The following is a 12,488-nucleotide window of genomic DNA, read 5'->3' on the forward strand; positions in this document are numbered from 1 at the left end:
GGAGGCATTGGTGGGTTTGGGCTTGGCTCTGCTTTTAACCTAACTGCTCATAAACCCAATCCATTTGGTGGATCATTTGGCAACGCAGCAACGTATCCAACTTCTCTTTTTTCCAGGCCTACTCCTAGTGGAAAGTTATTTCAGCTTGCATATTTTAATTTTCAATCTCTACAGTCTTCCCAATCATCTTAGCTAACAAATTCAGGTGCGTTTGTCGGTGGCTTTGGCACCGGTACAATGGTATTACTACCCAAGCTCCGATTCCGAGTGGGTTTGGCCATTCAACGCAAGTTGGACATTGACAAGGGTAGCAAACATTAGGATTGTGCTTTTGGATAGTTGAGACAGCTTGGTACTGGTTTACCAGGTACTGGTTTTGGAGCACCCGGTAGTTTTAGTGGTGCCATTGCTAGCACTACTCCCACCAGTGGCTTATTAAGTGGTGTTGCTGGAGGGTTTTGTGAAACAAAATATAATCAAGAAAATTAAAGAGGCAACACCTGTACTTTAGGGTTCAAATGACAAAATTACTCTCGAGGCACACCAAAATTCCCACTCGTATGCAACGGACAATAATGGCTCAATCAAAGAAGAGTCAAATGTGATCAAAATGGTATTTATTCAAAACTCTCTTATCACTCCTCATCAAATCCTCACCCATAAGGTAATTTCCAATTATTATTTTCAAATTGGGATTAATTACCAAATTAATTGCAAGATATTATTTGACATAATATCTTGCAATTATATTCAAAATACCACCATAAGTGGCCGATCTCTATTTCTCCAAATAAGGTCGGTCACACCACTATATATAGCCTCATCTTCACACCAAAATGCGAGGTCATTTTCTCCCTAAAATTCTCTAAACATTTTCTCTCTCAAATTCTAACTTTGGCATCAGAAATTCTTCGGTCAAAGCCTCCCCCATTCATCATGGGCCCGTGAGGCTCTTGGCCTCAATCTTAGGTGTTATTATTTTGCAGGTGCATTTTCGTTAAATGAGAAGAAGACAAAAATTTTGAGAGTTTGATTCACACACTCGAAGAAAACTCTCGCATTCAAAGTTTCTCGTTTCTCGTTCGTTCGTAAATTTTTTCATACTTTCTTATTCCTAGAATTTTTTAATTCTTTGAATAGAGGTGAGGAAAAAATACAATGACGAGAAATTTGGAAACCATGACGAACGGAACTTCCTACGTTCAAAGATCCGGATCGAATGATGGAGGACGAGACGTAACCCCATCACGACGATCCACATGGCTCAATACGATGACAAGATGAGCAACTTTGCCACTAAGGAGCACCACCACTATGGCAGCCACGGGGACGACCGTGGCAGTGGGGAGTGGGCCAGCTTCATGGAAGTAAGCCCACGGTGAGAAGGGGCCAGCGAGGCAGCCACCAACCTAGGCTTAAGCCACTTTATAACAACAAGCATATGCGCTAAAAGCAGCCCAAGCCGTTACCTCAATAGCGCAGGCCCAAGCCTCGTTCACTTGGTGCACGACCCAATCTGCAACCCACGTTGCAAGGCAGTAGAGCCAGCCCCAACACGAGTCGGCTTTAGCCACTAACTCAACAGTGCAAGCCCAAGCAGCTGTGGCACGAGAAGCAGCTCATCGCCATTTCGAGCAAAGCCCAGGCCCAGTCCTTACACGCATCATACACAGGGTAATCCACGCTAGCGGCCCGACCCGCTCTCGTGGTCCAATTCGAGGCCCAGCTTACTCCTATGACCATCCAAGCAATCCCAATCGGCCCAAGACCGGTTAAACCATCCCAACTTTAAATTCCTGGATAGACGATTGAATCGGGGGTATTTTCACCCCATTTCTCCGTGGATTTGACATATCCCAACTCAAATCTCGCGCCTAGAGTCCATTACACTTCCATTACTCAAAGAGACTCATGCCGTCTGAACTTTTCCAACCTAAATGGTGAACAACACTTGTCTCAACAAGTCATAAAGTTGACAAGTGCACTACAGCAGACGACCTTAGTGAATAAGCTCTTTTAGCATACTAAGATGCAGCGTGCCTTACACAAGATGTCCCAAAGTAGGACAAGGGCAGACGACGAACCTCTCCAGCTGCGTCCCAACAAGCAGCCATTCGACTAATCACAAACCGAGCGTTCTGGTAGTGTATACTCCCAACTAGGCCCCTAAGATAGCATATACTATCGTCTTAATGCGCGAAGGAACGTGCATTATTGGTTAGGCCCATGAATGAGCATACATTAACCGTTAGGGCCATACTCCGATAATCAACATGAGCAACCTTCCAAATGAAATGTTCATTTGAGGCTAAGCCACAAGGAGCATCATCCACCTTACATCGAAATAAGCAGCACGACGGACGGAGAAAATCAATCACTCAATTTGGCTTAAGTTTAATCGGCATCCTGTGAGAAACTCGTTCACCTACTAGAAACATACCACATGCACCGCAGCTGCGACATAGATGAGCCGAACACATGGAAGAGCAACCTAGACTAGTAGGTCACGATAGGGGGTAGCCGAGAACTCTATTACCCCAATAATGGCAAATTCATGAAGAAGTAGAGAGGCGACTGACCGAACAATTACGCAATTTCCAGCGCAATGAAGCTACTGACAAAGTGCTCTGACGAGACATGACCAATATAAGCAGGTTACCTTTCTTTGATAAGATCAAGCAGACGGGACTATCCCACATAGATTGTCGGATACAAAGATTACTTATGTTCCGACAAACTCAGCAGCTCAGCTTAATGGCACGTCGAAGGCATACGAGTACTAGAATGATACACCAGCCTAACTACCAAAAATCGGGGGCAGACCTTATCTAGTAGCCGAGCATCATGGACATAGTGGTCCAATTTCTTCTACTGCGCACAACCTGGCCCAAGCCAGCCCCAACTCTGCGTTCACAGCCATGCTTACTTGCTCTACGACTCCCGGTAGCCTTTGATATGTCACCATGACTCGTAACTTTGCCGATCTTGCACCACGACTCCCATTCGTGCCTATCTTTCCGCGTGGCTCGCGCCGACCAAGCACATGGTACTCCAAACTTCAAAGTGTCCAATGACGAAGCAAAAGACAATGCTTTATTATCAACCTTTACTAGTGAAAAACTTAGCGGGGAAGAAGCTTGCAATCCATTCAGATTCTCAGCTGATCACCAACCAAGCCTTAAAAGGGCACACGACGAAACATCTAACGATGGCGCAATACTTGAAAAAAGTCTGAGAGTAGCTCACCGTGCTTCCCACGTACATCTTTACATGAGTTTCATAATCAGTTCGAAGTCTCAAGCAGATCGCCGAACAAGACCTCATAGGCTAAGGATTATTTCAGTTGTCTAGTAGTCTAGTTTTCCTTAACTGCACTCATAATAACGACTTTCATGCTCTCCAGTGTGAGATGGTAAACCAATTCCCCAACACTCATATGAGTTTACTCTTTAGTGTAAGAAGATAAACTAATTGCTTTCCAGTGCGAGAGGGTAAACCAATTCCCCGACACTCATATGGGTCTGATCTCCAATGCGAGAGGATAAACTAATTGCTCTCTAGTGCAATAGGTAAACCAATTTCATGACACCCATCTAGGTTTGCTCTCTAGTGCGAGAGGATAAACTAATTGTTCTCCAATGCGAGAGGGTAAACCAATTCACCGACACCCATATGGGTCTGCTCTCCAGTGCAGGAAGTTAAACTAATTGCTTTCCAGTGCGAGAGGGTAAACCAATTCCCCGACACCAATATGGGTCTGCTCTCCAGTGCAAGAGGTTAAACTAATTGCTCTCTAGTGCGAGAGGGTAAACTAATTCCCCGACACCCATCTGGGTAAGCTCTCCAACGCGAGATGATAAACCCCATCTAGGTAAGCTCTCCAATGGGAGAAGGCCACATAGTTTAAAAGATCGAATACTTGAAGATCGACTAAGCAACAAATGGCCAGGGGGCAGCAACCACTTCGCACTCAACAATTTGCTCATCTGACACTTCATCTTCAACAGCTCTATCCTTGATTGCTTCATCTACGGCAGCTGAGAAATCAAACTCAAGTAGTTTCCTTATTTTTGGTAAACAGCCAAGATGTTGTAGTCCAAACCGTAACCCATGCCACACAATTTCCTCGGCCCATGTTGAGCCAGCCTTTGGCTTCAGTCAAGACGAGCAGCACAAGTTGTGGCCCTTGTCACACCACTTATTAGGCCCATACCAAGTCGACTCCTGGCCCATGCCAGCTGACGTGCCACACCACTCCAACGGCTGCCCCATAGCAGCACCTCACAAGAAGAAAATTAAGAAAATTAAGTTTTTCTTACATTGGTACAGTGCGGAGAAGACAAAGAAATTAACGAAAGATGTTTCTTTGCACGAGCAAGCAAAGAAGAGTACTAGGGGAGGGGAATAAATATCCTCTAGCTTTCTCTTTTTCTTGTAGGGATAAATAATTACCCTCCAAAGTTGATTTAATCCCCTACTTAAGGTAGGCTTAAATAGGCTTTGGAGACGATTTATTTTCCTTTCCTATAATAATCTAATTCCAAGTCCAAGTGGGAATTTGCATCAAAGTTGGAGACTTTTACACCTGATGCCATTTCCTGCGAGCAGCCCAACAGGTGTGAGGGCATTTGTGGAGCAAAAAATAATCAAAAAAATTATGGAGGCAACATGTGTACTTTAGGGTGAAAAAGACAAAATTACCCTCGAGGCACACGGGGATTCCCACGCTCATGCAATGGACAATAATGGCTCAATCAAGGAAGAGTCAAAGGTAATCAAAATGATATTTATTCAAAACCCTCTCATCATACCTCAACAATTCCTCACCCATAAGGTAACTCCTAATTATTCTTTTCAAATTGGGATTAATTACCAAATTAATTGCAAGATATTATTTAACATAATATCTTGCAATTATATTCAAAATACCATCATAAGTGGCCGGTCCCTATTTCTCCAAATAGGGTCGGCCACACCCTTATATATAGCCCAATCTTCACACCAAAATGCGAATTCTCTCCCTAAAATTCTCTAAACACTTTCTCTCTTAAATTCTAACTTTGGCATCGGAGATTCTTCGGCTAAAGCCCTCTATTCATCGTGTGAGGCTCTTGGCCTTGATCTTAGGTGTTATTATTTTGCAGGTGCATTTCGTCAAATAAGAAGAAGGCGAAAATTTGCATCCACAGTTTTGTTGGTGCTGCTTCTGGTGATGGTGGATTTGCTTGTTTGGCTTCAGGTGGTGGTGGTTTCACTATTGTGGCTTCAGATGGTGGTGGTTTTGCTGCTGCAGCTTCTGGCGGTGGTGGATTTCCTAGTACAGCTTCAAGTGGTAGTGGTTTCGCTGCAGGCGAAAGAGGTTTTAGTGGTGGACTCCCTGCGAGTCTTTTCTCTTTTTTTTTTTCAAATTTTTTTCATTGATGCTGATGTTGTATCCTTGTGCATCTTCAGGTGGTGGTGAATTTTCTAGTACATCTTCAAGCGGTGGTGGTAAATAAGTTTTACTTATTTATTTATTTTGACAGTATACTAAAGAGTGAGATTAAACCATTATGAAATAAATTAAAAATAAAAGTATCAAGTAATTTAAAAATACCAAACGCATTAAAAAAATTATAATAATTAATTTACAAGTGCAAAAAAAATGTGAAAAAATATGCAAAGGCTCAGGATTGCATCCTCTATGCTATATGAGTATGAGTCCATCATTGTTTGAATTTTTAAAACCATATAAACCTTAGGGAGTTCAAAATAAATAAAATTCATAATCATTAATGTACACGTCTAAAAAATGCGAAAGCATATATAAATGTGCAAGGTTCCTCAACTTTGAAATGCAACTTCCTTCATTTTGCATATCATTAACATTTGATATTTTATAATAATGTACTAATGTTTTTTTCGTTAAACTCTTTATTTTGAAGTATGTAATACTTGAAAGACAAATGTTTTTTTAATTTTTTAATTTTGTATGTTTTGAATATTTATGTGACAATATGGTATGCATATACTAACTTAGTGTTATGTTTTTCATTTTCATTATTTATTGTTTTAAAATATATTTTCTTTAACGGGTAATAGGTCGAATCATATTACCTGATAATACTAACGGGTCAATTTCGAGTCGAATCATAGTACCTGTTTACTTTAACGAATGTTACACAACACGATTTCGGATATGATACGAAAACGATACGAATGCTAGATCTATCTAATCTAATGGTCAAATGAGTATCCAACATTGTAAATTGGTAAAAGTACATGCTTGTAGAGGAAAGTGAGTTGTGTTCTTTCTTACCAATTGCCAAAGCCTTAGCCAAGACGAGGGAAAAATGAGAAGAAAGTGAAGGGGGAAGAAAGAAAGAAACTGAGAAAATTAGCATAAGTTAGTTTAACAAGGACGAGGAGGAAGAGGAGGAGGAGGAGGATGAAGAGATGAGTTGGCCTCAAACTGCCAGGCAAATGGGAAATCAGACCGACCCTAAAGGACCCCTAAATCAATTCACATTTGAAATTTGGTATTACGACAGGCTTTGTGAATCATAACCAGAAGAAGAAGATTTGAGAGAGAGAGAGGCGGAGGGTGGGACCGGTGTAGGGGGATAGGGGGTAGGAGGAGTTTATGATGCTTTGTGAATCATTGCGTGATCGAATACAGCCATGGCTTCGTGATTACGACAGGCTTCAATCATTGGCCGTCATTCTCCTCTACATTCAGGTTCCTCTCCTTTCCTTTCCTTTCATTTCCTTTCGCTTCGTCTTCGTTTCAATTACAAAACCAAATCAATACGAATGAATGATTGATTCATATAACATGTTAAAAATCGATCCTTTAATGTATGTATGTATGTATAGATTGGGTGCGCATTGGTGGGATCGCTCGGTGCACTGTACAACGGGGTTTTGCTGATAAATCTGGCCATTGCATTGTTTGCCCTCGTCGCAATCGAGAGCAGCAGTCAGAGCCTCGGCCGCACATACGCCGTCCTTCTCGTCTGCGCCATCTTCCTCGATGTCATCTGGTTCATTCTCTTCAGTCACGAAATCTGGTAACATTTTCCATTTTTTCCATTTTGCATTTTAATGCATGTATATGTATATATGTATGCTTGCTTCTGATGCTTTTGTGTTTGTAACTTTGTGTTCTGCAGGAACCTTTCTCGTGGAAGTGGGAGTAATACAACTTTGTACATCTTCTCTGTAAAGCTCACTCTGGCCATGCAAATTATCGGCTTTTCCATCAGGTTATCCTCCTCCTTGTTATGGATTCAGATCTACAGGTTGGGCCTTTCCTATGTAGACACTAGTGCAACTCCTAGAGAAGCCGATTTTGATTTAAGAAATAGTTTCTTGAGTCCTACTACTCCCGTTGTACCCAGACAAACTTCAGATTCTAGTGATGCTATAGGGGGCGCTATCTATGACCCCACGTATTACTCCTCACTCTTTGAAGATGGTCAGGTCTATCCTCTCTCTCTCTATCTATCTATTTATCTATCTATCTTACATTACATGCCTGCTCAAATTTTCATTTTCCTTGTTCTTCTCTTGCATCTACAATTGCAATATATTATCACCCCACTTTGTTTGCATCAGTAACGATTAACAAACTTACTATGGAGCAACTTCATCTTCTTTTGTATTTCTGTTTGTTCAAATTCTATAGCTTCACCCACTATATCTGTTTAAAATTTCATTTAATCCATGTTTCCTTAAAGGTGGCTTATTCAAAGAAACACGTCTTGTTACCTCCTCTCGTCGAAACCTCATTTTAGTTTACTTTGGAATTCTTGGAAACTTTGTTTAGCAATCAGTATCATTGCAAACCTAGCCGAAGTTTTCCTCTACCAATCGTCATGGATGTTAAAAGTTGGTGAAGTTAGTGACATACAATTATATAAGAACCAAGAAGTTAGAGTATACAATTGCAGGACAAAAGTTAGCGAAGTTAGTGACATACAATTAATCTCTTTTAATTTCTTTGGTGAGAAGTGCAGTTTTAAAACCCTAATATTTGGGATTCACAATAAGAGTAAGGCAGGGACACGAGAGAATGGGTATAATGAAGGAATGCAGACATTGGCCCACTTGTGGTTGTCAAAATTTACTAGGCAAGATTCTATGAATAGCTACCTACAAGACAACTATAAAGTATTTTTTGAAGATTAATGAGTCTCACTCTTCCAAGGAAACTATAACAATCAAGTATATGTATTGCTTCAAAAAAGTGTAATGTAAGGTAGCTGGAGCACTAAGAGTTCAAGGGTTGCAATGTATCATGTATGTAACTTGGTTTGGGAGATATAGATGACCATCAAAGTCCTCTTGGAGGCTAGAATATTCATAAGAGGACATGAGGATTACATATCATGACCAACAATGCTATCCTTGATATTTGTGATTTGTGAATTTCATATCCAACTTGGTTAAGGAATGAAATTCTAATTAGGCTTCCTTGAAAAGAGACGTAATGTGTCTGTTCTGGACGTAACTCTGGGAAAGTTTTCTGCTCTGTTAACATTTGCATTCTAGGAGAGGGGGCTGAAAGTTTGATATCAATTGTTCCAAGTGGGTGGACAACCATGCATGTTGGTCTTGAATTTTCCAGTGGAACTAACGCCACTGGTGGCCCAAAACATTTTCTTTAAATAAGTAAAGGTCCTATGCATCAAAGGAATCATGCAAGATTTTTCTTGGGCTTGGATACTAGATGGATGGTGGGCTAGGCAAGAGTTGAGAATTGATGATCTTGCCGTTCTACCCCGGAAAACCCTTTCTAAAACTGGCTTTAATCATTGAGTCACTATGGTGTCCACAAGAAGGGTCTTTTGTGACTCTTTGTGTGGCAATTGAAGAAGAGGGGTTCTGTGCAATTTGTTCACTCCTCCACTTCAATCTGAGTTCATCATGGCTGCATGCAATCACATAAATGTAGACTTTACCATAGAATATTGAAAGATGCAAGGAATCAAAGACACGAACTCTGCAAATACTTCCGTGTCTATCCATCCAATGAATGAATATGTTTTTAATACAAGTTTTGTTGTAGTATAATTTTTGTTGACTTTACTTTGTTCATCATGATTTAAGCGTAGAAAGTATTGATTTGAAGTGCTATGACGCATTTGACTATGTAAGAAGGTTTTTATTCAGATCCTTGTTTGGGATGTGAGAATGTTTTCCTCCACTTCCGATTTTTATTTGTTTATTTCTTTTGGGGGGGGGGGGGGGGTGGTTGGGGAAGGGGGGACATCATGACTACCACTTCTTTTTCCAGCTTTGATTCTCGTTTACATATAATTATTACAAAATATACAATATGGTCATAATAGTCTAAAAGGAAGGAGGTTGTCAAAAACAACCTAACGCAAGATTGTACAAATATGTACATGGAAGAAAACAAGAAAGAAAGCCCGTATGTAAAGTCAAAGGAACAACCATTATGGTGTGTTCCAAGAAATCTCCGGCAGTAAAGCTGATAGGTATATTCAGAAATATAATATGGAAAGGTAATTAGGAAAGGGTAAAAGATTTAATTTGTCTATGAACTTCATTGAGGGTTAACTCAAAGGAATGAGTATGTTAAGGGGCCTTCGACTGAAATGTCTATGAAATCACATGATAATAAAATGAAAAATGAATGCTAATGTTTTCATAGTGCATCTTGTTATGGTTCTGTGCATGATGGTTTTGAAAGTAATCAACCTGGCGAAAGAATGAAAGGAATATATGGTGTACTATTGCAACATCTAGTTTGGAGAATTACGTTTTGCTATGATGTGAACTACTGAGATATATGTTGTTGTGTGAAATTTGCAACTGCTGATACTTTCTGTTTCTTTAGATATTCATAATACTGTTGTTGTCTGTTAGAAGGTAGCAACGACTATTCGTCAACTGTTACTAAATTGAAACTTCTGTTATTTGTTTCTAGGGAAAATATTGCAGTGGCAACGGATCTACTTCTGATGTTGAATCTTCTAAGGCAAAACCATCTGTAGTCAGATCATTTCAGTTCGTAGATGTAAGTATCCATACATGAATATATTTCTGACCAGTTATATGAAATTTGGTAGCATAATGTGTCTGATGACGCAGGTTGTTATCCCCACTATTATGCCATTTGGTTAATTTATTTGGTATAGTAGATCTCATGGTTTCATTCTTACCCTTTTGTTATCTCCCAGCAACACCAACTGACCAAAACATTCATTCACTTGTTTATCTAGTATTTGGTTGGGTGGCCTTTTGAGGTTGTTTTCTTGGTTTTGACAGAGAGAATTCTCAGTTGAGAATTTGGATAATTCATTTGTACACCTCTCTACCCAAAATTTGATTGGATGATGATTTGTGGTTGTTATGTAACCGTACCCGTACTCGTATCATGTGCAAGCATTATAAATCTTGTGTAAAATGATTTTATTCATCCAGCTGACAATGGCCTTTTTATTCCCTCATTAGTAGTTATGCTCCTCTGCTGTTTTCTTATTCATTTTCAACAAGACACTCAAAAATTATCTTGGCTCATGCGTTCTACATTATGCTACATATGCCATTTAAGTATTAGTCATGTACAGGGCAGATTGTCATCCGATAGATCTGTGCATAGTAGAAGAATATATACGAGTCCATATTTGGGCTGTGACTGTTACCCCACTTTAGGTTAATAGGATTTTCTTTAATTGTAAAAGTCTCTTATGATTATTATTTTATCCAGATGAAATGTCGTTTTTGCTGCTTCTAACTCGATTTGAAACCTTGCAGGAGGAGAAGGCAGCAAGCCAGCCTAGTTCCGTTTAATTTTGAGTGCCATCTGTCTTTTCTTTACGGATCGACTCCCCTAGGTAGTAGTCTAGATGATCTTTCATATGATGTAGTCGCTGCGGCCAGATTGTGTTAGGGCGTGGGCCTTGTACAGTCGGATCACATATTATTGCATTTGTTTTGGCCGGATGAGGATGGGAAGGTGTTGATCAAATCAAAGTATTAAAAGGAGAAGCACATGGTCCGTGTGGTTTGGTTTGGTATGCCAAAAGCTTTTGATCAAGATCCCAAGTCCAGTGGTTCATGCGTGTGACATTTGTTGGATATTGAGTTGCGTTAGCGTGTCGGCATCACCGCGCAGCAATCAGACATGTGGGTGTTAGTTGACAATGGACAAGGATTGCCTGCCCTCCATTTCCGATGCCTTCTCCGTGCTCTCTTGTTTGTGTAATCACGGTTAAGTCACGTCAACTTTTTATATTACTATTCATTTTTGTCTTATTATATCTATAAAAAAAATAATATAAAATGTTGACGTAGCTTAATCATGATCACACAAAACAGGAGGGCACGTAAAGGGCACCGGAAGTAGAGGGCAGACAATCCTTGTCCGTTGACAATAGCATTTTGGTTGAGGAACCAACAGAAGGCAATTGCCTCTTGTTTCCATGATAGCATTTGTTCACCCTTTCAATGTAGCCTTGTTTTTTTCTTGAATTTCAGACCCCGTGCAATGTCGTTCACTACGAACTTGCAAGAGTTTTTTTGTTGTTTGTTTGTCCGAAGTAGGCGTGTAGAAGATACTTTTGGATAATTGCAAGCCTCAAGAGTATAATTAGGTGATGGAAGGGAGGCAGTTTTGGTGGGCTTTGTTTGTTCTTGCCAAGGAAAAGCCGGTTTCCATGGTCCCCTCCTTTTTGTTGGTATATATAGGTTGAGCAGGATATGAATGAGGAATATATTGATGTAAATGGTGGGTTGAAGGAGAGCATTCATGCATTGTTTTGTTGGCTCGGAACAATCGAAGGCCGGCACAGCAGCCAGCTAAGTGCGCTAGCTTGGATGCCATGTTTGGAAAGGAAAACACTCTGTTTTAGCTAACTTGGCTACGTAATCTTTGCTAAAAATAATTGAGTTAATAAGTTTCCTCAATTAATTAAGCTCAGCCCCATGCTAAATATTCTCAGACGATATGAGCTTCTGCCTCGAGAGAGAAGAATATAAGTAAAAGAAATAGGAATGGTAAAAAATAAAATAATTATCATTATTAGGAGTAACTAAGCTTTCAATTGAAACGTCAGTGGGGCCATGAGGCTTAAGCTTTTTTTTTTATTATTTGTTTATGAAAGGACGTGTCGGCCATTTGAATGATTGTCATTTGTCAACCTTCCCAGTACTAATTTTGAATCATAAGTAAATTGAAGCGACAATCCCCAACCATGACCAAACTGGATCGCTCGATTAAAATTTGTGACATTTTTGGTATTTAAATTTGATAAATTAGGGAGCATTCACAAAATTTTTATTTAGGATTAGAGTTCATGTGTGGTCCTAGTTTATGCTTTGTTGCTTCATTTAATTCTTATGAACATTTGACTTTTTATTGCTTATTTCAGTCTAAATACAACTACAACTTTAACTTTTTATAAAGAAACAGCTTTTCATATCAGACTCTAATTGTTAATAAAGAATAATGACTCGTCACACACAATGAACCAAACATT

General features: G+C 39.8%; 1 protein-coding gene across 2 annotated transcripts; it reads left to right on the forward strand.

Moving 5' to 3' along the window:
• Positions 1-6,282: 6,282 nt before the first annotated feature.
• Positions 6,283-11,763, forward strand: LOC126616602 (uncharacterized). Of its 2 annotated transcripts, XR_007621206.1 has the most exons (6): positions 6,283-6,718; positions 6,856-7,049; positions 7,152-7,461; positions 9,935-10,024; positions 10,765-11,220; positions 11,329-11,763. XR_007621206.1 is itself a non-coding variant. In XM_050284680.1 (5 exons), exons 1-5 carry the CDS (start codon positions 6,623-6,625, stop codon positions 10,798-10,800), a joined length of 726 nt encoding a protein of 241 aa, XP_050140637.1. In that variant the 5' UTR covers positions 6,283-6,622; the 3' UTR covers positions 10,801-11,763. The 2 variants fall into 2 exon arrangements, 1 of the variants encoding a protein (XP_050140637.1); XM_050284680.1 differs by having other exon boundaries at positions 10,765-11,763.
• The last annotated feature ends 725 nt before the right edge of the window (positions 11,764-12,488 follow it).

This window comes from Malus sylvestris, chromosome 3 (genome assembly GCF_916048215.2).
Source record: "Malus sylvestris chromosome 3, drMalSylv7.2, whole genome shotgun sequence".
NCBI lineage: Eukaryota > Viridiplantae > Streptophyta > Magnoliopsida > Rosales > Rosaceae > Malus > Malus sylvestris.